This window comes from Moschus berezovskii, chromosome 2 (genome assembly GCF_049115385.1).
Source record: "Moschus berezovskii isolate FMDL1 chromosome 2, NW_MosBer_1.0, whole genome shotgun sequence".
In the NCBI taxonomy this organism is placed as follows: domain Eukaryota; kingdom Metazoa; phylum Chordata; class Mammalia; order Artiodactyla; family Moschidae; genus Moschus; species Moschus berezovskii.
Window position 1 is genome coordinate 11,938,020 of NC_142461.1, and position 25,987 is coordinate 11,964,006.

Genomic DNA, 25,987 nt, shown 5'->3' on the forward strand with positions numbered 1-25,987 from the left:
TTTTGTCAAGCAAAAATAGTCTTTATTCAAATTTAATGGAAACAGGGATCACTATACTTTGCAAGACGGGGAAAAATAAAATTAAAAAAAATTCTTTTCTTTTCTTTTTTTTAATATAAAACAATATAATCACAATACCAGAATATGGAACTCTAGAGTTTACTTCCTATGGGTTACTGCAGGTATCAATTTTCCTTGACTGTGCTTGCTATTCACAACTTTGTTAAGTCCAAAAATATGAAACCAAAGTGGTAGGAAACTTAAGACTTAGCACTTTCACTAAATGGCATACATCAAAGGGCATCAATTCAAGGGCAAAATGGCTGAACTCACCATACCTACCTATGACATCATTCCAGCCTTAAAGCCATCCAGGTTCTGAGCTCCCTGTAGGAAAGGCCAGGCCTGAAAGCCAAGGCATTTTGGATATTCTACCGTGGGCCATGAGTAAAAGGGGTTTTCAAAGAGAAGATTGTTTTCAGTCGAGCAGGAAGGCCTGGCCCCAGGAGGCTTTATGGAGAGGAAGCACTTAGATTTAACAATTGTAGACACACCATTAGGGGAGTTAAAAATGTACAGTAGTGACGTATGTTCTACTCCAATCACTTGTGCTACAGCTACCAAACATGTACAAAAAGACGTCTCGGGGAGTTCCAGCTGTGGCCGCGGCCAGTTAGGACCTCGAGGGAGACCTGGATCTAGACCGGGAGGGCGATCTGGACCCAGACCTGGACCGAGACCGCGTTTTTGAGGCGGACTTTGATCTGGAGCGCGATTCTGACGGAGGGTTTGGTTTCGATTTGGAATTGGACCTCGACCTGGACCGGGTTTCCTGACTGGCACCAGCATCCTCACCCTCCCCTCGGCCTTCCCTCTGGCCGGACTCGGACTTGGCGCGCTCCCGCTCCTTGGAGCCCGAGCGGGAGCGTGACCTGGACTGCGAGCGGTCGCCGTCTTCCTTCTTCTTCTTCTTGCTGCTGCTGCTCCCGCCGCCGCCGCCCGACTTGCTGTCTCGCTTGCCACCCCGTTTCCGGCTCCTCTCGCTCTTGCTGCGGCTGCGGCTCCGGCTGCGGCTCTCCTCCCGGCTCCTCTTCCTCCCCTTCCTCTTGTCCTTGCTTTTGCTGCGGCTGCGGCTGCGGCTGCGGCTGCCCCCTTGGCTGCGGCTGTGGCTCTTGCGCAGGCTCTTCTCCTTGCTTCGGCTCCTGCTCGCGCTGCCCCGCGCCTCCTCCGTGCCCCTCTCCTGACTGCGGCTGCGGCTCTTGCTCTTGTGCCGGCTGGGGCTGCGGCTCTTGGACTTGCCGGCGCGGTCGCTGTTCTGCACCTTCTCCTCCGCCGGGTCTTTGCTCTTGCTGCGGCGCTTCTCGGCGCTGTGGCTGCGGCTGCGGCTCTTGTCCTTGCTGGGGCTGCGGCTCTTCTCCTTCTTGCTGCGGCTGCGGCTCTGGCTGCGGCTGCGGCTCTTGCTCCGGGAACGGGAGCCTGACCTGGGGAGACACAGGGACAGGGATGCTGCGTGGGACTTCAAACTTCAGGCCACAGCAAAGGAGATGGAGTATAGCTACCTATGGAGCTCTGCCCCACAAGGGAAAGCCCGGCTCGTTCTGGCCCAGGACTGCCTTCCGAACCCCCACGACTCCAGTCTTAGAGCTAAGAAAACTGGGGTGAGGGAAGGCTGGGAACACAGTGACCATCAAAGAGGGCCTAGGTGCAGGTGGGCCCTGCACGAATTCCAGGAATGCCTACCTCGATCGGGATCTGCTCTTAGAATGACTGCTTTTGCTGCTGCCGCTCCGGCTTCTGCTCTTACGAGAATGTCTGCTTCGAGAGCGAGACCTAGGGGAACAAACATGCATTTTTAATACTTGCTGACGAAACACTGAGTGAAAAGTCAATTAAGACATCTTTTCAGTCAAACATGCACGACCCTGGCAGTTTCCAGACACAAAGTTGAAAGCGAACTCTCTCCCACACTCTGGGCCCAGAGACAGTCACCTGCAAACACTCCTCCAATCCCGGATGCCCGTCTCCCCCACACCTGCTGTTTTGCTGGGTTTCCTTATTCCCACTGATGCCACTGTGCCACCAGCTCCTGGCACCAGAAACCATAGCCATCCTGGACCTGCCTCCCTCCCTCACCCTCTTCTGCACTGACGACTCTACTCTTAATCTTCTCCACTTAACTACGCTGTCGCCCCCTACCCTGCCCAAGCCACCACCACTCTCCCTGCTACCACACAGACCCCTAACTGGCCTTCCGGCAGACACTTCTGCCTTTCACTTAGTCATGCAATTCACTGAGACCAGAGAGCTGTTTTTAAAAACATACAGTTGACTCTTGAAGAACACGAGTTTGAACGGCATGGGTCCACTTATACATGTGGTTTTCTTCAGTAAGTATGGCCCGCAATACTACAGTCTGTGGTTGGTTGAATCCATGGGTGTGGGAACTCTGCATATGAATGGCTGGTGCCCCAACCCCCACTGGTTCAAGGGTCAACTGTACACTTCAAGTTTAAAAATCCTTTAGTACCAAGACTATAGACTCTTTTGTTTCCTACCAAAAGCAACAAGGGCTCCTTGGGGAAAATGACCAATTCTTTTGCAGGAAAAGCAAAGATGGGACTTATCACCATGATAGAGACTTTCAAAGATTTCTGGACAGTATCATCTATGAAAGAACTGCTCAAAATACTTAATCTGTATCTCAATCACACCCGTCTAAACCTAACATCCAATTTATGGAAGTTCAGGGAATAAAGTATAAGTTCAACAATACAAAGAGAAAACATAAATTTAGAATGTGGGGCAGTATTTAAAAAAAAGAGACTAAGGAAAGTAAATGTTGTGGGGTGGAGGGGGTAATGATACAGGCAAACTACTTCAGACTGAAGAGACCCAACAACTCCTTGCAACACATGACTGGAAGAATCCTGGCCAGGAGAAAACACAGCTCTAAGGACATCAATGAACAACTGGGGAAACCTGAATACGACCTGGACATTAGATGACTTTATGGAATCACCATTAACGTTGTTAGGTAAAAAAATATAAGTGTGGTTAATCTCATTCTTGGAGACACATTATTAAGTAGTTAGGGGTGAAGTGTCAATTTCTACAACTTATCTTTAAATGGTACAGCAAAATAAATACATAGGGTGTGTCTATAAACATAGAGAAAGGCAAACTTTCAGTGCTGTTGAAGCTACAGGGAAGGCATGAATGCTCATGAACTATTCCATCAACATTTAATGTTTAAAAATGCTGTACTGAAAAATTTGGGTAAATATTTTGTAAAGCACATTCACACAGAAATCAAACAAAATCAAAAGACACAGAAGCCAACTTGAAGGGCTCCCAATGACCAAAGACAGAATAATTTGAGCATAAAAAATTGACTGCAATGCATCAAACACTAAATATACAAAGATCCAAGAATTTATTCAAAATGACGCTAAACAAGCAACCACATCACCACTTTTGGGTGTTGCTGGGCACATTCAATATTCTGGAAATTGGTAAATAAAATTTTTTGTTAGGGTGGTAGCAAAAGGGTACAAGAGTGAAATCATCCCTCACAGAACTAATGCCTTTAAATGCACAAAGAATGAGAAAATTAGAAAGTCGCCATGCTACAGCTGCTACTGAATGGTCTGAGGCGACGACTGTCAGCAGACACTGACGCCGTGAGGCGGACTGTTGCTGCAGAGCTGTACACTGGGCGGCTCACACTGGTAAATGTTATCATCATCCAAAGTGAGACAGCCATACCCCACACGAGGCATGCAACAGAATTACAAAGCACCTGCTAAAATCCCGGCCTTATTCTAAGTGCCCTCAAGATCTAACTACAACATTATGGGAAACACAGGGGATAAGATAAAGGGATGTGTCTACCACCACCAGAAAAATACAATCTGCAAATTTTCAACTATGGAAAATCTTCAAAATGGAACACCGTTTCTTCCACAACTAAATGCATGGAGAATAAGGAGGGGGAAGGAGGAGACAGTTGTGATTTAAAGAACTGAGACACATGTCATTTGATTGCAACGTGTAGACCTACCGGGATTCTAATATGAACCAACTACAAATATACACCTGTATTTGAGGCAACTAGGGAAAGTGGAATACAGATGTGTTGTTGCGATGTGGCTTCATTATTTTATTTAAAAGGTTAGATACCCACTGAAGTATTTATAGATGGAATGACACGATGTCTAGACTTGCCTTCAAACGGTGTAGCAGGAGGGGGTGATGAAGCAAGATTGGCGAAATAAAAAGTACTGAAGCCGGATGGGCAATAAGTATAAGGGGGTGGAGGTTCATATTTTCTCTGATGTTTTATATATTTAATATTTTCCATAATAAAAAGTTAAAAAACAAAATAACGAAACCTGGAAAGCTTAGATTAATGCCTTCCCACTGCTCTTAACCCTCAACCTGGCCTGTGGCTCAGTAGGAACTGGCTCTTTGCTGTCTCATCGCAAGCTGCTCTCCTCTGCTTTGTCCGCTCCCCCAACAGGGCCTTCAAAACACATCGTCTTCTCTGCTAAGAAGGCATTATCCCCTCTGTCCGCCCATCAGGTCCAACACAAGCTTTAGGGCTCAGTTTCTATGACACGTCCTCAGGGAGTCTCTGCCAGTTCTTAAGAGGTGGGCTGTATCCTTTTCCTTTAACATCCTGAGCACAGTGGTAATTATTTGCCCAGTGCCCGTCACCTCCACTAGACTGAGTTTCATGAGAGCATGGACCATATCCGTCTTATTCACGAGTGTCTGGTCCATCTGCAGAGCAGCTGTTGAATAAGACAAAATCTCCATTTCTGAGTAGCTGGAGTATCTGAGAGAGTAACCAATGGGCCAGTGGTCATGTTGCCCCCAGTAATGGTATAATCTAGGGGACCTAGGAATAAATATGAAAGGAGGTCACTGATACCTGCTTCAGAGAAAGGATTTACTTCTATTTGTACTCATGACAAAAGTGTTCAAGAGTTTTACAAATAAATGTTCAGGTCAAAGTTCTGAGTTACTGAAGCAGACAGAACCACAGCACTGAAGACTTCCACAGGACAATGAAAATGGATTATTTATGTGCTCTTTGGGGCTTTCCAAATGGGTCAATGGTAAAGAATCCACTTGCAATGCAGGAGATTCAAGTTTGACCCCTGGGTTGGGAGGATTCCTTGGAGAAGGAAATGGCAACCCACTTCAGTATTCTTGTCTGGGAAATCCCATGGACAGAGGAGCCTGGTGGGGTACAGTCCATGGGTCTCAAAGAGTGGGGCATGACTTAGCGACTAAACAACACATGTTCATAAATGAATTTATAGCAAACTCAAACACTTGAAGACATCAATAGTACCTTGAGTGACTCCGGCTCCTGGAGTAGGACCTGCGTCTTCTGGAGCCAGGCTTGTCTTCAACTAATCTGATTTTTCGGCCATTGACTTCCGTTCCATCTAACTTTTCCAAAGCTCTTTTCATATCAGAGTAAGACACAAATTCAATCACCCCTTCATTTTTGCGTCCCTTGTGGGCATCTGCATAAGTCACTTCTCCTGCTTGACGCATATAATCCTAAGAAAAACAAAATCCCGAAATAGGTTAAGACATATTTTATGAAAATACCTAACACAGTCATCATCATGAAAGTTTTCCCTTGCCTTTAAGAAGAAACGCCAGGTTTCTCAGAATGAAGTTGACCTTAAGTATTTCCAGCTACACACCAACTGTTTACTGAGGTTCTTTAAAGCATCAGACATTAGGTGGGTAGTAGAGATAATAAATATTTAACTGTTCCTTTAAACTGTTTTGTTTGAATATAAATTTTACAACTGAATATAACATTTTTAGTTAACCATCATTTCCCAATTTAAATGGCAACCCACTCCAGTACTCTTGCTGGGAAAATCCCATGGACAGAGGAGCCTGGTAGGAGATAGTCCATGGGGTCGCAGAGTCGGACACGACTGAGCAACTTCACTTTCACTTTCTCTGATTATAGAAGCTTTAGAAACTAAAGTTACTACAATTAAGTCTTTTACATTTCATTATAAATTCTTATTGAAAACACATATAGTTGTTGATAAATATCTAAGGTAAAATGTAAACAAAATCATAATGGATTAGTAAAGACAAAAAGACAACAGTGTTGTCCAGCCCTGGCTTCTGTAATGACTAATGTAAGGCTCTTTCCTCATTCTCTTTGAGGACTTAATAGAATCCAATTGGTTGGCTGGAGAGAATACAACCAACATGCCAGATGAACACAGGAGATGTGATTATAGTGTTTAAAAAGAAAACGAAATCTGGATAAATTAAAAACTTAGGGTCTTATGGCCAATTTCCCCATGTTTGTTTATACATAATATATACCCCAAAATAAATATCTGTGAAATGAATACATAAATATCCCATAGCAATTTGTTTTTGTTATTGCTTTCCTCTCCACATTTTATAAAGTTACCAACACTGAATATATGCTGTTTGATAATTAGTGTGTCCAATACTTCCTGTTGGGACCTTTAGGTTTTACATATAGTCTTTTGCTACTATTCATAATCTAGCAATGAACATCTTCATACAAAAATTCCTTTACACAGCTGAATTGTTTGCAGGAGTGGTGATTCTGGGCAAAAGGCACAAGGCCCATATATCAATGATTTATCATCCAAACTGGCATACATCTTAAAGAGTAAGGAAAATGTTATTAAATTATGCCACACCTGGGACTATCCTGGGCAAGCTGAGATACTGCCATACTTTCAAATTGTTAATAACAGCTCCTAACATACTGAATGTTCATTGTTTGATAAGCAGGATTTAACTAAGGCAGTCCTATACACAGTCACATGAGGCAGATACAATCATTACTCTCATTTTACAGAAAAATGAAATACAAGAGATATCAAACAAACTGTTCAAGGTCATTCAGGTATTAATATTAAGCGAAGGAGCTGGGATCTGAACATAACATCCAGACTTCAGAACGTAAATTGTTAGTACCACCCACACTGTGGGTGAAACGACCAATTTTCTATAGTTCATCTCAACACCACCACTGGGTAGCATGCATTTACACATTTTAAAAACTGATAGTATTCCTTTTGCTTATTTTATTTTGCATTTTCTTGATTAATAGCTAGCATCTATTGTGCCTGGAACCATTCCAATTTTTCATATAAAAATGCATTATTTTGTCACAATAGACATGAATATTAATCCTATTTTATAGTTCAGGAGTATGAGGCACAAGAGGAAAGTAAGTTACTCAAGTAAAATAACTGGTAAGTGGCAGAGCTGGGATTCCATCCAGGCAGATGGGCTCCTAAGTCCTGCTCTGAAGGCTCCCTTGACTTCCTAGGAAATCAGCTCAACTGCTCTCCTCTCCTGAGGTAAATTGCCAAGCACATGGAAGCATAATATCAACTGAGGATGTTGGCTAGGCTCCATTTTAACCCCAAATTTGAAAGTCTTTCTAGTTTTAATTCATAATGTTCAATTCTTAATTCTCAGAATACTGGAGTCATTTCTTCGGGGAACACAGTATTGCTGGCAGACACTCAGCAAGGGCCTGCTGTAATACTGACAACCAACAGTGTGCAAGAAAAAAATACCAGCATATGTTTTAATCCCAGCTCTTCTGCTAAGACCAACTGTGAACCAACATTTCCTGTATCTCATCTTTGTTAGCTAGACTGTTGAGAGCAATTAGAAAAAAAAAAAAAAAAGATGTAGAAGCACTTTGATAAGTTAAGACTACCCGAATGTGAAGGATTCCTAACTATGTTTTGCTGAACCCAAGTATACTCACTCATTTTGCTCGAGATGACCTGTTTAATAAGTGAGATAGGAAACTCCAATCCTTCTTTACATTTTCCCTCCTAAGACCATTCAGGTTAAGATACTACTCAATAAGGCTTTTCCCCTTTTAAGATGAAAACTTTTTCAGGACAGGGAATTCCCTGACTGTCCAGTGGTTAAGACTCAGAGGTTTCACTGATGTGGGCCTAGGTTCGATCCTCAGCAGGAACAGGGGAACTAAGATCCCACAAGCTCCGTGGCCAAACAAAATAATAACAATAAACAAATTCAATGAAAAACAAATAAATCTTAGAAAAGAACATGGGTCAGAGTTATTTTCACCTGTGAGGCTCTACATTGGAAGCTGACACAAACTTGCATATTACAACTAATACTGCAGGAAACACCGTTAGTTGTAATTTTTTCTTTTATTAGGGCGAAACTACACTGTGATCTCTCTGTAACATTCTCCACAGAGAAAACTTCATATAACATAGGTTGTCTCCAGCATGCCGGTCCTATAACATACAGGATAGTGAGATTCTGATTGTGTTCCTGTGGAAACTTTAACGGAAAAATTTCAGATACTTTGGGAAAGCTTTCTCAGTGTGCCTGGGCCTGTACCAAATGGCCTCTTTCCCAACCTTAACTCCTGCCCAACTGCATCCCAGAAGGTTAACAGGGCCCAAACCTTTAGGTCTTGCCAGCTGCACCGACTTGACAAATTCTCCACAATAAGTCTGTATTCTGTGCGGGTAGGAGGGCCGTATTTATCTCGGCCACTTCTTCTATAACCATATCCACCTTTGGAAGGTTCAAATAGATGAGATTACTTCAGTGGAGGAAAAAGAAAAAACAACACAGCACACATTCCCCTTATTAAATATACCATCTACCCCCACCCCAAAGAATATATATATTTTAATTCTATCCCCACCCTTAATTCTAATCTAGATTAAAATAAGCAATCAGCTAACACGAAAATTTAATTTAATTTACAAAGTTGTAAGTATATATATTCATTAATACTTATATTTAAAATTAACATGCATAAATTACAAATTATTAACAATTTAGAAATAAGTAACCAAATTACTAAATCGGTTACTGGTGTTACTCACAGTGATTAAAGTTTTTGTGAATATTTTATATGGAAAAAAAAAAGTCTTCAGGCACCTATTTCAGTTTAATCTCATCTGTGTCTAACCCTTGGGATCCTCACCACCCAGGTCTAATGGGGAAAGGTTGCGGTCGTCACATGGCTTCCTGTTTTTGGTCAGCCAAGGGCCACAATGGTTCAAAGAGCCACGCATGGAAAGGTAACCCAAGGTCAGCAAATGGAACAGGCAGTCATCTTAGCCTCAAAGGATTCTTTTAATTAAAACATTGAGGTCTTTGTTAAATCTATGTTAAACAATTGCATTACAGAGAAAAAAAAACAACAACACAAACACACATCATTAAACATATTTATAAAGTATTAAAACAAGAAATTTACGTCATTAATTTAATTAAAATTAAACATTATTAAACATATTTACAATTTTACATTTAAAAATACATAATTTATAAATCAAATGGCTTAAATAATCAATACATTTCAATGTAACATTAATCAATTAATTAATTTAAAAATTAACATTTAATAACAAAGGCATGTCACCGATACAAATGCCCTTTAAATGCTTACTGCGTCCAGAACCGTAACTGCCATCTCGTCGTGGGCCGCGGGCATGCTCAACAATTACTCGCTCACCACAAAGGTCTTTGCCATTCAGTTCATAAACAGCATCATCTGCATCTCGCAGATCATCAAACTCCACAAACCCATATCTAGAAAAGAGCAAACAAAATCCTGGTTGGTACCATTCTGACACCAGTTTCACTAACATTAAAGAGAAAGCATTGAGGTTCATGCTTAGCAAAGGTTAGGCAGGTTTGGCAAACTACGGCTCAGCTTTCTCTTCCCTTTAGCTGAAACCATTCAGTTTTGTGTCCATGGGCACGCAATAGGGCAGGGAGACTTCTCAAGGTTGACTCCTGTATTTCTAGTAGGAGGCTGGCTAAATATACAGAGATCATTTCTTCTGTTCCCTAAGCAGCTGGTGGCAACTGCAAAGACCTCCACAGGGATGCCTGATATAAGGTATTAAAATATGTAATCCTACAAGATTGAATATTTGCCCTTTCAACTCATGGTAAAAACTCATCTTTTTAGCTTTAGCCTCAAAGTAGTATCTTAGAGAATAGTTAGACCTACATTCAGGCACTGTGTCTTAGCTGTTAGATCACACTTGGAGTAATAAACCAAGTTAAAAAAAAAGTACTGTTAATTCTCCTCAGCGAAAGAAAAAGCTTTTTAAGTCCCCTTTTCTCTACCTAAACAAGTCACAGGTGAATTGACTATTCTAAAAACTACCAATGAAAAAAATTTGGAGCTATTCTCTTCTTCATGATATTCCAAATTCACTTCCATGAGCTTTATATTTATATAAATATATATATATTTATAGGTAGGCTAAAATTCTCTAAAATCTATATACAACTGTGCAAACTTCTTTTACATAGTACTGCTAGGAATTTCCCAGCAAACAAACAGGTCTGGTGGTTTAACACAGATCCAAAAGAAAACACCCCCCATCCCAATCCTGTTGAAGGGTAAAACTTATAAAACCAAAATGCAAAATTTGTAAGATATTTATAAGCAAAGTCAAACAAACGCCCTATAAACTAAATTATCCATAAACTTAGTTTGGTCTGATGTGGCTGTGAAAAGTCTAGCTCTGTGAGAACTGCCTATACTGAAAAACCAAAACCATCTTAATCACACAAGCTACAATCAAAACCTTTAAACTTTTAACAGAGCCATGTACACAGACACTGCCTGGTGTTCCTCTGGGTTTAAACCTCCTGAAACTAAAACCAAGTTACAAGACCTGCCAGAAGTTCATCCAGCCTGACCAAAATTATTCCACTTTCTTTAGCAGGTAATGCTGTACTCAGCAACATGTTAAGAGAACCAAAACTGAGGAAGTCTTCCTTTACTAAAGAGTCTTTCAAGGTGACAATGTACAGCTAAAAACTTTGTTATGCTGAAATGTCTGTGAGTGGCATTCAAACCTCAAGAGTCACTGAAGCTCAATTCCGTTTAAGAAAAGTAACACAGAAACACCCAGTGTTTAATGGGAAATGTTCTGCAGTTAACAGAATTCAGAAAACACCTGGCTCAACTGATGGATTATGAAGACTTTAGAACACGGTTTCACACTTCCATAAGCTGGAATTGCCAAGCAGCTTAGTAAGAATGATTTTGACAATGAGTGTCATACAGTTGATACAGCAAGTAAAACCTCTCCAAATCAGTAACTTACTATGTTAAAAAGTGCTTTATGATCATAAAAAATCTCTAACAGATAAAATACATTGCAGCTAGCTCTCTTTTCCCAAGTAGAGTGGGTCTTCAGGAAAGCTACACTATCACTTTTAGAGACAAAATTAAAGAGCTAATTAAAAATATTTTTTCTACTTTGGTTTATTTCTAAATAGATAATAAAACACCTCCTTGCCCCCAGAAGTACATTGCTTAATTTAACTGTCAAGACTGGTCACAGGTCTGCTTTGCCAACTTGCCCAGATGCCAAGTACAGAGGGATGAGAGAAAACATCCAACACGGGCATGATGAAGTGGCCTCCCCTCCCCTCTAAGCATTCACACTGGCTCAGCACCATTCAATGCCCTTAACTCATTTGATGTGATGTCAGAAGGACAACGGCTGACTTGCGAGGATTATATAAAGACATCACAGAACACCTGTTTTCTTCAAAACAATTAGGGTTTACAACCACTTGGGAGTCAGAGAATGCAAGACCCCAAGCCCTGCAAGTAACCTGAAATAGAAAGCCAGATGTGTGTTGACAAGCGATGCTTAGGTCAGAACTCTGTGGCAGAGTATCCTCCCAGACTCCAGGATCACCCTGCGCAAACTAAGAGCTCATCCTGCCCTCTGAGGGAAGGTGACAATCTGCTAAGTGGAGACTGAATTATCTAAAAAAAGATAATACTAATAATAATGCTCACAGTGATCAATCTTCCTCTGCAGCTGAGGCTGAAGCAAGGCACAGCTTCCCAATAAAACTTTTCTGAGTTGTAGGGATCCATTCGTGTCGTCAGAAGAAAATGACCCCTGAAGTTCTTCCCTAATATTTACTACACTTCGAAGAAGTCCCAATGAGCAGATTACTTAGTAGCCATATTTTGGGGATATCTTAGCCACTTATTAAAACAGCTGACTTAAGATATAATTTATCCCACAGAAAAATCTTGGCTACCACTCTGAAAAGCCACAAAATCCATCTGTAATGTTTTAATGCCAAAGTCCAGTCCAAGGATTAAACCAGGCCCTGACTGTCACTCCTCTCTGTCACTGACTTGCTGGGTGGGCCTGAAAGACTAAGCCAAATATCCTCCTGCACCATACACCATGCCTGGTATGATTCCTGTTCTGTAAGCAAAGATCAGATCAGATCAATATGTGGTTGCTTCCACCATATCAGTGTTCGTGTAGATCCGTTTCACCAAAAGGATGACCTCACTTCACCGAGTGGAGTGAAAGAGTTCCCCAAGTCAGGCAGAAGACCAGACAGCAACAACAAAATGGTACTTGATATTTATTAAGTAACCTCTCTGTACTAAACGTTACTTATTTAATAAACACGGTACCCAAGAACCAGGTGCTGTTATCTGTTTTACAGATGAGGAAACTGAGGCACACTGCATTAAAAAATTAAAACAGCAGATGTTCAGACTGTGACCTGACTTCAGAACTCCATTAAGACTGGAGCAGCAGGAACTGGAGTGGATTTTAGTCCGGGTTCCACTGCAAACCAATTCTGAAAGCACATTTAAATCACTTTATTTCTCTGAATCCTAGGGAGCTATACTATGTATCTCTCAGGTTTCTCCTAACATCAAAAGTATGATCAAGTTAGTCCTCCTTTGGCTTAATGATGGGACAAAATTTTAGTTTTATTTAAATAGTTTGTCTCTGAATTAAATTTTTGTGCCTTTAGGAAAGTAAAGCTCTCCCTGGTAACATCAGAGAATCTTTCTAAACAGATCTTAAAATTCCTTTGTGCTTTGCAGCAAAAAAAACCAACCATGAAACTGATCTCCTCTCCCCTTAAGTACTCTCTTCTTGAATTCTTTGCCAAAGTAGGGATACAAAATACACACACGCATGCATGCACACTATGAGCTGGCATGCGTGTACTTGAGTGGATATACCGCTGAAGTGACCTGTACATAAGCCTTATGGTCATAACCTAGCAGATAAATTTTTAATTCTAGCTGCAGACATCCTTCCTCTTTTGACCAACTTTCAGTAACTCTAGTATGAGAATGAAGATGAAGGAATTTGGGAGAATGAACCTATGACAAATTATAAAATCCCTCTAAGGCAGGGACTGATAAAAACACAAACTAAAACCCCACCAGTATGCCTCCTCTGGCTTGACTATCAGATGTTACATCTGCCCTCTCTCTCTATGCTCGTGCAAAAGAACAAAAAGCCTGGCCTACCTATTAAATGCAAACCTTTCCAATTAAGAGAAAAATTCCTTTCTTCAGTGTTCTTCTACAACTGCCTTTCCCCAAACTGTTTTCCTCTAGATTATGTTTAATCCTGATAAATTTAGTCAAAAAATGAAGGAAGAGGAATCCCTGCCATTTTCTAAGAAAAGTGGGCATCATGCTTCTTAGTGAATATTAACAGGTAATCGGGACACCACAAACAAAAGCCTCTTTGAGTTATGTGGGCTGTTCTAAACCTCAATCCATTCTTACATCACTGCTAATGCTTGGGTCTTCCCCATTCAACAGCTAACGGACTGCGCAGACTGTCAGTCAGAACTCTGAAATGCTAGTGCTGGAATGACATGCTTTTAAAACTGAAGTACTCCAGACTTCAGTTTTCGAAAAGTTGATCAGTTTTTCACCTAAGAAAAATGACCACCCGAGGTTGGGAACATTGCTGCATATCCCCTGATCTTAATAACCTACACCAGTGGTCCCCAATACCACTCTGTACGTCCTACTGAAGAGGATGGGGAATCTGCTTTAACACTCCAGGGAGGGCTTAGGGCCACCTCCGTCTTCCAAACACCTGCCCTGAACGGGGGTGACTGAGGGGGCGTGCACCACCAGCTGACTGATGGGGAGTGGGGCCGAGGGGCGAGGGGAAGCAAGCCTCCATGCGCGTGCCTGCCCTCACCCGCCAGCGCTGCTTACCGCGGGGCACGCCTTGGATGTTCGCTCTATAAGAAAAATTTGCCCCTTTCCACGGTGGATCTCTGCTCACCTTTGTCCTAAAACTGTGCCACATGCTTTTCTTTGTATGTGGACATGACAGTCCTCAGCCAACCATCAGCAGGATGTGAGTTTTGTTTTCCCAATGTGGTGAGCCATTCCCACATTCACTGGCAAGAACCGAACCTCTCCATGGCTGGTCAGGATTAGGGATGTTGCTGTAGCCAAGGAAAAATTTTCATCTGTTGAAGTTAACCCGTGGGGTGGCTTGAACCCTGAAACTAGGGTCAAAAGCAATGCACTTTAAGGGCACAGCCCTCAAATCTACCCTGAAAGAGATGGCATTCAGTGAACAGGAATCAAAACAGCGCTTTCACAGCACTCAATGTTGGTCCTATGCTTCAGCCAGTTTGTGTTACGAGGTGCAAAAGGGGCGCACGGACAGAACTGTAATAAACAGAAATTCTTGCTCTCTGCATAAAGTGCTGGGAAAACGGCAGAAAGGCACTTCTGCAACCAACTCAGGTTGAGGCCAACTCAGAAAGCTCGTGAGTGACAATTGTGTTACTATCCCCAATACCAAAGGTCTGCAAAATTCCAGGGAAGCAGTGGTCAGGCCCTCAAAGTAAAATTGACCAATGTCCCATTCACTGCCCTGGGTCACGGATCATGGTTGCAATTTGGCGACCCCAGTAACTGGGGGTTGTATGTAACCCGCCACTAGGAGCTGCTACCACACGAAGTGGGTTCCTGAGATCCTTTCTAGCCTGAGACAGGAAGGAGGCTGCTCTGGGCATTCCGGCCTCCCTCTCTTTAGCCTCCGAGGAGGGAGGGCCATCACGGCCACCCGTGGAAGGTGGATGACTTACCCGTGCTCACTGAGTGGCAGAGCTGGGGTGCGACTTCAGGGCTCACCAGTACCCAGTCTGGGGCTCTTTTCACGTCGGCAAACTGGCAGTTCCCGCACACCAAGAGCTCTCTGCTTAGAGCTAGTGTGGATTCCTGGTCTGCAAACGTTGGCCACATCTCAGTCTGCACTTGATCTTTCCCCACCTTCAAAGAAGAAAACCTACCTCATGATTCCTCTCTTCCCGGTCCCCCGACCGTCAGATTCGCTCCTAACCACCCTGCCTGCCTCCCCATGGCGACCCCTCGGTGCACTGCCTCGTTGCGCAGTGCGCTCCCTCTGCTGGGCTCTCAGGGTGCTCTCTTCCTCTCTGGGAGACAAGTAAGGTCTCACCTCACTTCGCTCTAGAATGTGGCTACTATTAGTCAACTTGTCTGTTCACATGTAGCAGGGAAAGCCAGCTGCTGTGTCATTCTTTTGCTCAGAGGTCTACACTGACTCCTAAAGATCTTTGTTGATCCATTCTCTAACTCTGGAATGTCTTGATTACACAAGGTGAATCAGAACCACCGTCTTCTGTAGACTTGAGAATTCTCTTCCACGAGTCCCAGAAACTTGCATTAGCACTTCTATTCAATTTTTTGTTTTACATGATAATGTTTTGGTGACCTTTCAAGCCTTGTTCTTTTTTTCCACCAGATTTAACAGAATATAATGGAATTAAGTTTTAATCAAGGCAGAATTGACTAGGTCTCACATATTTCTTTCAGTATTAAAATATAATTGAAACAGTAGAAAAATGTCAAGCTTTGTTCTTTTTCCTTTGTGCTTCTCATTTGATTATGAGCTCTTTAACAAACGCTAGTATCTAAATAGTGCCTGGCACAAGTAAATACTTCATCTATACTATTTCATTCATTCTTCATATGATATGTGAAGAATGCACTACTATTACTCCCATTTTGCAATGAGAAAATGAGGCTGGGAGAGGTTAGGAAATTTGCACAGAGTCAAGGAGTTCCTAGGCAGCACAGCTGGACTAGAACCCAGGTCCATCTGACTCCAAAACCCAAGCTCTTAACCACAAGGTCACACTGTCTTTGTAAAGGCAGGTGTTTCTTCTCTCCCACAGTCCTGAGTATAATTCGTTCAAATTCAACAAATGCTGCTGCTTGGCTTGATAATCTAATCTCAGATAAGCCAGGCTGTATTAACATCTTTTTTGGTACAGTCGGGTAAATTCTCCAGAGCAAAAAAGAAATTGATGTTGGGGCAGGTGAAGAACCTCTAAGCTTGGGGTATGTGACAACCAGGTTACTTTCACTCCTCTTTTGGTTCCCATTAGCCAGTGTCAGCCATCTGGTCCTTCCGAAAACATGTGTGGGTTCAGAACATAACAGACTAGAAGAATAGAGGAAAAATAAGATTATTCTGTGCAGTCCCCATTCTGGAGGCCCCATATTAACCCCTGGAATCGGTCTTTGGTTTTAAGGCTCAGCAAAAATTAGACCAGAATAGAGATGATGGAAAGTTGGGCCTAGAGGTGGTAAATGTGAATGGACATTGACAGTATTATGCACTTAAGGATGCATTTAATTAGTTTTGTAAGGAATGGTGACTGGGACCAAAAAATATAAGCATGAATGGTGTGGGAAAAAACAGACCAGAAATCAAAGAATATGATAAGGTTTACAGACTTTCAATTAAACAATGATTATAGCGGCAACTAGAAAAATACTTTGCAGATGACAGGCATCTATAATTTAACTCCAAACCACTGTTTTTTTTCCCAAACCACTATTAACATGACTATTCTATCCCACCTCTTTCCCTTTTCATATAATAATATATTATTATTATTCTCTGTAATAATGTTTACAACTCTGAGCTTTCCTGATAATCTCACAGATGAAGAAATGAAGACTTAGAACAGTTAAATAAAGGCTACCCAATATCTGGGATTCTTTAGGCCTAGGTCCTCACCTAAAATCAACACTCCATCGCCATGCTCTACTGTCTCCATGCCAGTGGAAAGAAGAGCTCCACAGAGCAAACAGTTTGAGAAATATAAGCTCCAGCACAGAAAATCAGCTACATCAATCAAATTAAGTGTTGTGGAAGACTAAGGCCCACATTAATTTAGCATCTTATGAGAAATATTAAATGACAAGGAAAATCATTTCTGCATCTGATGTGTACTAATACTGATAAGTTGTGAACATCCTCTAAGCTACTAGTGGAACCGAACCTATATGTCAATTATCAAAATTTCAACACCAGTCAAGGAATATTCAGAAAGACGATATAGTCATTAAGAAGACACCAGCCCATCTCTGAGGGAATATTCACATACTGGAGTGAGGAAAAGAGAACAGAAATAATCATTATTCTAAAAACTGAGTGATAATACAAAATTCCTTCAGAAAGCAGGAAGAAGAGGGGAATCTATAACCAAACTCAAATCTAGTTTTACTGTACAACCGGTCTATGAGCTTATTTACCATTTTTTTTCAACTATCCAAAACTATTTCAAAAATGAACTAAGAAAATTTACTTTCACTATGCAGTTACCATATTCCTACCCTATAAAATGGGACTACCCCTAGAAAGCAACATCCTCATAGTTTGTGGATCAGTCTATCACAACCATAACGCTTCTGTCATAATGAAATGTATCACTGTGACCTTTAAAGTCAACAGGGCTGCTTTCCTTAAAGGAAAGTAAACACAATCACACCTGCATCCATTTCAGTTTCCTGACACTTATCAACATTAAGGGTAAATGAAATTAAGAAGTCTCAAAAGAGGTCAGCTATTCTCTGATGGGGCTTCCCTGATAGCTCAGTTGGTAAAGAATCCGCCTGCAATGCAGGAGATGCCAGTTCGATTCCTGGGTCGGGAAGATCCACTGGAGAAGGGATAGGCTACCCACTCCAGTGTTCTTGGGCCTCCCTTGTGGCTCAGCTGGTGAAGAATCCGCCTGCAATGTGGGAGACCTGGGTTTGATCTCTGGGTTGGGAAGATCCCCTGGAGAAAGGAAAGGCTACCACTCCAGTATTCTAGCCTGGAGAATTCCATGGACTGTATAGTTCATGGTGTCACAAACAGTCGGACACAACTGGGAGACTAACTTTATTCTCTGATGACACACTTGAAGTTCATGAAGACTTGATTACAAATTAAAAACAATTTAAACAAACTCAAAGAGATGAAAGTCGTATTGCTGATTTAGAATAAAACTCTTGGAATGGACGATAGGATCACTGTTACTTGCAGTTAATGAAACAAAGGCGTACACTCAGCAGACAACACTATCTGGATCCACACCAAAACTACAAACAAAACCAGTTTGTACTTACCTCTACACGACACTACAAGCAGGGTGACAGACGTAAAGCCTCTGAGAGGTTATGCCTCTTGGGACCATCTTGGCTCTTTCCACGGCCCTCATAACGGCCTCACAGTCTCTGTTTGCTTTGGGTTAAAGATGCCACTCCCCATGCTACCTTGGGGATGCCTTTCCCGTGAAAATTATTTAATTCACTTAGTATTTTAATGCACGTTTCACATTCCTTAAACATTAATGGATCAATAGCTTCGTTTCATCCACATGAAGTTACTTTTCTCAAAGTCAGCTCATCTGGTCTGTGGTTCCTGACCCCCTTGCCCGAGCCTCCTGCTCACCTCTTTCCCTCCAGTCCTCCCACCCACCTCTGGGTCTTGGAGGCTGGTGTTCATGAAGGCCTGCCTCTGGCATCCAGGTACAAGACACAGTTGGGGACCCTGGTGGAGGGCCCTGGGTGCTTCTTCAGGAATCTAGAGGTGCCGTTCCAGGACCTCCAGACTTTCATCTCCACATATAGCAAAAGTCATGTAGGGCATTTCCTCAAAACACAGGCGTGCAAATCCAGGGCACAAACCACCCCTCACCTTCAGGATACTCCAAGACCAGACAGCCCTAGCAATGACAACACAACAGAGACTGTTTATGCCTTTTACCTGCACAAAAACCCTACCCTAGTTCTCAGCCATCACAAAGCTGACACCACCCTTTAGCTCTTCAAACAGTAGCCTGAGGAGAATCAGGAGCAGTCTCTGCCCAGGGCCAATGTCATTAAAACAAAACAGACCACCTATCTCACTTTGGGCAGTAACTTGTCCGTCTGCTGGAAGCCAGGGCAGAGAGACTAAGGACTTCTGGCAGTGGAATCCGCGAGCTATCTTCTCACCCCTGGAGGCAAAGCCCCAAAGGACAGGACTGAACCATCTGGAAGGAAACAGCATGAGAGCAGCTTTGACCTACACCACCCATGTTGTATCTGGTATGTGCATAAAGATCTTCAGTTTCCAGAGTTGTCAATAACTCATGTTGCGACTTTGGACCAGTCACTCTAAATTCCTGTGCCTCAGTTTCCCTGTCAGTACAAACTAGAGATAACACTTGTTTAAAATTTCAGTGTTAACTTACAAATTCATAAATACTATCCCCAAAAGTAACGATGCTCAGATGCTTTGAGCATCTTTCTCCTGAGGAACTCAAAATACAATCTTCTGTTTAGGCTACGTGGAAGAATCAAAAAATCACGGGAACCCAAACCCCATTTTATCTAGTCTACATCCTAGTGCACCTTTCAAGAAGGGAGGAACATTTCATGTGGCCCTTTAATTCATTTGACACTTCAATCAGGAAAGGAGGAGCAAGCTATTAAAGTGAGAGTACAGATTTAAGATGACTTGGGACAGATTACTACAGAAGATGTTTATTCTTTTCACAAACTGATTGGGAAACCAGGAATAAGGAGTGGAAGTCTCAAGCCAGGGCAGTTTAAGGTGGTAGGTAACATTTGGTCAAATCACAGCATGGTATGATTTCTTGGCACTGACTTTTTAAAATGACAGAAATTTAAAAATTACCCACGGCTTAAAGGAAAAAAAAAAACCAACATACTTAATATATATTTTTGGAGGTATGCTGACTTCAGTACAAAAACAACTTGGTCACATTTGTAATAGTTATATTATGAACAAAACAATGACAGAATGCTACTTAATCCATAGTCCTATATTTTCATGATTTCTTACTCGTTTAAGAAAAGCTCTTGGTAAGACACCTGAAACCATTTCGCCTGGTAAACTAACAAATACTTTAAACAACACAACTGCTCGGTGCTGATGAATTGCCGTGACGGGCGTGCTCGTGTGCTGCTGGTACAAGTGTAACTGGCAGAGCTTTGCTGGACGCTTATTCGGCTGTACCCATGGGGGGCTTTCAAAGTGTTCACTCCTGCTGTGACATGCATTTTACTTCACAGAACCTGTTCTAAGGAATGATTGAAAATGTAAACAAAACTTTATGCACATGACGTCCATCACAAGGTTATACACAACAGCAAGAATAAATTCTCTAAAGAGACAACCTAGGAAGAATGCTTGGGTAAAGCATGATTCAGCCATATAATGGATTTTAGGTAGCCACTGAATGATGTTTATGAGAAAGACTTTAATGTAACAGAAAAAAATACGTGAGAAAAATTAAGCAGACAAAGAGGGACATAAAATTGCACATAAAACCTTGTCTATGTTAAAAGGATTATTAATAATAACTTCTACTTTGTGCTTTTGGTATCGTCTAAATTATCTACAACAAACCTGTATTTTCTAGTCAGTCAAAAAGTTACATTTTTTAAAAAAGTTCTTCAATCTGTTATGCTTGGTGAGCTAAATGGATAATGCTTAAAGAATGCAAGATAACTTCCTAACATATATTTGGATATTCTAATTTAAAAAGGCATAATATTGAAACAATATGGTAAAGAGTAAGTTCAGAAAAATAGGAACTCTTAAATATGGCAAGTGAAAATATAAATAAATATGGAAACCAAAAGGGAGCCAAAGTTCAAAACGTGTATAGTCAGTTCTTCATATCTGTGGCTGACTGAACCTGTGGGTGTGGGGAGCGGACTACGGGACCAAGGCACCCATAGACTTGGGTATCTGGAACGGGTCCCAGAACCAATCCTGTGAATATACTGAGGGACAATGGTATACACTCTGTCTCCAAAGTCCATTTTCAGGAATCTGCCCTAAGATTTACATAAAGGATATTTGCCATATTTATATGGCAGATATTTATATATGTACAAAATAGTGGAAGACCAAAGACAATCGCCTTGTGGTACAGCATGATTTTGCTTATGTACATTAAACAGTATTTACATGTGGGAATACTATGTAGCGCTTAAGAACTAGGTTGCAGGAGATCACTCAATGACAAAGAAGAGGATCAGACTGTTAGGTAGCAGCAGGTTACAAAACAAAACAGAACATAACAGTATGAATCCAAGTTTGTGAAAAAGGGAGGTGGGAAGGCTGAAGAAGTGCATGCAAGAAAAGGGCAAAGTCTAAGTGCAGACAGTGTCATTTTTTATTTTTTGTCCTCTGTATTTTAAAAATTGTACAATATGAAAAATTGTAAACCAGAAATAAAACAGCATTTTGAAACGTCATACAAATTAAGTATGGGCTTTTTTTCTGGGGGGTGGGAGTGGGGCATGCCTCACAGCTTGCAGGATCTTAGCTCCCTGACCAGGGACTGAACCCAGGCCCTCAGCAGTGAAAGTGCTGAATCCTAACCACTGGACTGCCAGGGAATTCCCAAGAATGGGTTTTTAATAATAAACTAATAGTTCAATTAGCCAGAAACCAATAACTTCGAATTCAATTATATTTTCCTTATTGCCTCTTTAAAAAACAAGAACAACAACCTCTCATCAAGGATTCAGTCAAAAGAGAACATCTCTGTGTAGGTTCTGGGGTTGGCAGAGATTCTATCCCAGTATCTCAGGCCTAACAATGCCCTACAGTGCTCAGGGACTAACAGAAAAATGATGCAACTCACTAAAGCCTTAATACATTTAAAAAATTAACTAAGGTATCTTCTACTTGAAGGAATTTTAAGCAAAGGGTGAAAACAAAAAACTTCTTGGTAATACTTAGATATCACAAAAATCCAATTATACCTCTGAAAATTCTGGCTGTTCACAGTTTCACTGTAATATGAAACACAGGTTCTGAAATTTATAATGAAGTTTCCCTGGAGAGTTTTAATTCACATATTCAACCAACTAAAAAAACCAACCCTCCCCCCCATCCCCCACCAACTCATCAATGGTTTGGGAGTTTACCTGTCCAGCTACTAGGCAAATAAAATAATCCTAGGATATGATCTATCTCAGTCACTAACTAAAATATGGAAAAAATTAAAATATAAAGATCTATGAGCAAGACTACAATATTGTGTGGCAAAATACTGTATTAAAAAACCACCTACATTTTACATGAAAAAGAAAAAAAAGTGACTAACAAAAAAGAAAGTTCACAGAATTCACAAATAATCAATGACAGCAAAAGTTACCACAGAGCAGGAAGGCTCTAACAGGTGCTAATATTGTTGCTTGCTTGACCCCTGGTCCCCCAGTGCTCCTGCTGGGGTCAGTGTGGCACATGCAGATGAAGGAGACAGAGGGGATCTGAAGAGGCCTAAATGGTCCAGGGAGATTTACAGCACATGTTCATGGTCCCCAAATGAACCATCTCTCCAGGAGTTCTCTAAAACAAAGGCAATCTAGATGAGGGTTACCTGGTACAACAAAAGCAGGCAATGCACTCCTGTATACATCTCCCTACTTCTGATCCCAAGAGGGTTCATGAAATGTTCTGCTGGATACTAAATCTCCTCTGGAGAGTTCATCTGCTTCCTCGTTTGGTCAACCTTTCTATTTATACCATTGTGTTATGCCTATTTAATTCTGAACTTTACCCACAGTCCTTCAGCTCAACTTATCTACTGTCTACCGATAAATCTCACTTTTACAAATTTCCAACTCTTCAGAAATCTTCAAAGCCCTAACCATCCAAATTCTGCTTTTCAGTTTCAATAAGTTTCAAATTCTGCTTTTCTGTTTTCTGCTAATAATCACAATTCAGATGTGTTAAAAAAAGTTCTCAAGGAGCTCTATTATGCTTCCTAAGTTTTCAGGACTATAAATTTACACATGTTGCTAAATTATGCTATCCTTTTAAACTCCTCTGCACTACGGCCATTTAATCCAGTCAATTTGTGTTTGAAATACGTCTATCTACTTTGTTCAGAAGTCATTTTCCTCTGCAATGATTCCTGAATGCTGCCAGGAGGTGCACCAGTTTGGTGTCTGTCACACCTGGCTTCAAATCCCTAGAATGACTTCCCTTTCCTCATTCCTTTGACTTTCAACCACAGATTTCATGCATACCATGGTTTAGCTGCACAACTGCAAAAATGAAAGTTCCCCTGAGAGACCCATGCTCCTGGAAGGAGTAGTTCTTCCTTATATCACCATTTCTCAGGTTGTTCAATTATGCCCTCCAGAGCATGTGATTTTGAATGTTTAGTGTAAAACCTTATAGTTGTTTCTGATTTATGTTGTTAAACTTCTAGATCATTTGTGAGACTCATCCAAGCTAGACTGTTTACTGTATTTCAAAATTCTTCCTCATTCAACCATCACCAGTTAGGACATACACTATTCCCAGACACTTCACTTCAAGACCCCGTCAATCCATACTTCAAAGGCTATTTCAAACAAATCGCTCCAAGTTTCACTTTCTTAGTTTAAACAGAGAGCAAGCATTTCTTAATTCAAATGAAGGCACTTAATTTACTCAAGAGTGGAACTGTTTTTTTGCCTCCTCTCTTCATTGAGCACATCAACAGCCATCTTGGTTGTTATCAACATATTTGTTTCATTAATTAGTTTCTATTAATTATTTTCCCATTAGTATCAACATCATTTCTTACTATCACTTGAGTAACCTTAGAGAACAGACCTCACCAAATACGCTTTCATGTTACTAAACACTTAACAAGCTGTCTCCTTATGATCATAGCCAGATCCCTTTGATTATAGACACCATTCACAGGTATAAGCCAAATGCTTTACAATTCTTATCTCTAATCTTCCTTTTCCTTCCTGGTGGATGAGGAAACTCAGAATCAAAGAAGTCACTTTTTCACAGACAGTAAGTGATGAAGACAGGATTTGACCCAGGCCTGTCTGCTTTCAAAACCCATGCTTTCCCCAAAATTTAATTATTCTGTCAACTTGGTTGGGCTCCGAAGAAATCCGGGAGTTTGAACTTAATCATTCAGACATATTTATCACAGTAACAACCCCCTGCCCAATTTAAGAGCTGAAAGCTCTAATATACAAAATGAAGAATGTCCTAAACCTTCTACTTTGAAAGAAATTAGCATTAATAATAAACACTTGAGGGAGGGCATTTCCATTAAGAAGGTGATTCTTCCTAACAATCAATTTGAAATGGCCTTTTAAACCCAGCCAACAGTTTGAGTACATTCTAGTTTCCGATTTTTTTCCAACGTTCAACTAAAACTTCATAAACCTCTCAAGTGTTAGCTGCTCGTATTCTATTACTTTGGGGAATAAACTCGAGTCACGTCAGACCTGTTGCAGAGTAGGTCTTAAACAGAGGGGGGGGGGGAGGCAGCCAAGAGTTCTAACATCCAAGGTTTAGTACCCTAAAATATTTCCCCTACTCCTTTAATATCCGTGTCTTTGAAGTCCTACCTACAATTCCTGGTTCTCAGTTTTCTCTGTTGAATATCTTCTCCAGTCCTGACTCATCTGTTATCCCCGAAACTTGTAGCTCCTGTGGGCCCTGCTCTACCAAGATAGATCAGAATACAAGTAACAGACCATAGCCGGGTAGGAAGTCAGCAATTTTCTAACTGTAGGTCTCCGTCTACATCAACGAGTTGACAACTCATGGTGGCCACTATTCTCCAACAAATTCGACAACCTCAGAGCAATTTCCTGACAAGCTGAGGAACGGAAACCCCAGCATGGAAACTGTACGCATTCTTAAAAGATAGCTGGCTAAGACTTCTCATTTACCCTTGCAGAGGGAACGGTGAAGGCTTTCAGAATCGCAAGCCGATACTTTTGAAACCGTCCCTAGACTATTCAAACCAGAGTCTCCCGCCCAAAAAAAAGAAGAGCACATGGCAAGTCTAAAAAAGAGAAGGAGGGGGGGGGTCCCTTCAGAGCTCCCGTCCCTGGGAGAGATGCGCAGTGACCATCTGATCCAGTCAACTGGGTAAGAGGTGAAAAGGAAGCAGGAAATCTGTTTCCAGCAGTCCTCAGAGCGGGAAAGGTCGGTCTCTGCTGGAGACGAACCAGGCCCCGGTCCCAGGGCCCGAGAAGGAAAAACCCAGGCCGCCTTGGAGCTGTGTGCCGTCCGAGTCCCACTCGGGTTCTCCTCCCCGCCGTCCCCCTCAGCGGCTCACCAGCGCTCCCATTATCCCTCTGCCACCCCCACCCGCGCAGGCGCAGTGGGAACTGGGGCCTACCCGCGCCCCCGAGGCGCCGCTACTATGGCGGAGCCGGAGACGGCCGGTAGCAGCTCCTAGTGGGGCAGGCGTCCCTCTCCCGTCCCCGCGGCCTCCCGCCACCGCCGGGGGCCCCGTTCCCACACGGCAGGCCCCTCTTCAGTCCTCCTCACCCGTTCTTCAGATCCACCTCCAGGATCTTCCCATAGCCCTTAAAGAAGCGCTCCACATCGCGCTCCCGGGCCTGGTAGCTCAGGCGGCCGATGTACACCCGTGGCATCCCGGCAACGGCGGCGGCTACTTGGCCCGGCCCCAGCCCCCCTTAGGCGGCGGCCGGCGAAGCGAGAGCGCGGCGACGGCGGCGGCGGCAACGGGCGGGCTGCGGGACGGACGTAGCCGAACCCGGTGACGTACGCGAGCACGCAGCTCGCGAGCACGCGCCTCCCGCCTCCCCGCAGGCGGAGGGTAACGGGAGGGAAAAAGCGCGTTCGCTTCCCGCCCGGCCAGGGACGGGGGCGGGGCCTGCCCGGGGGCGCGCCGGCGCGGGGCGGGGCCAGGTGATCGACAGGCGATGCGGGCGGGTGCGTGGGCCGTCAATCCCCCGGTCACGTTCTCTCGCGAGCTTGGCGCCCTGCTTAGCCCGCTAGCT

At 42.4% G+C, this 25,987-nt stretch overlaps 1 protein-coding gene across 2 annotated transcripts; it reads right to left on the reverse strand.

The window, feature by feature from the left end:
* Positions 1-25,840, reverse strand: SRSF4 (serine and arginine rich splicing factor 4). 2 transcript variants are annotated; one of them, XM_055397493.2, is made up of 9 exons: positions 25,512-25,840; positions 14,974-15,157; positions 14,157-14,322; positions 9,491-9,633; positions 9,023-9,171; positions 8,492-8,604; positions 5,360-5,574; positions 1,741-1,830; positions 1-1,481 (listed from the first exon to the last, which is right to left on the reverse strand). In XM_055397493.2, the coding sequence occupies exons 5-9, from the start codon at positions 9,111-9,113 to the stop codon at positions 674-676; spliced, it is 1,317 nt and encodes a 438-aa protein (XP_055253468.2). In that variant the 5' UTR covers positions 9,114-9,171; positions 9,491-9,633; positions 14,157-14,322; positions 14,974-15,157; positions 25,512-25,840; the 3' UTR covers positions 1-673. The 2 variants fall into 2 exon arrangements, with proteins under 2 accessions (XP_055253468.2, XP_055253470.2); XM_055397495.2 differs by lacking the exons at positions 9,023-9,171; positions 14,157-14,322; positions 14,974-15,157 and having other exon boundaries at positions 25,512-25,839.
* Positions 25,841-25,987: the final 147 nt, after the last annotated feature.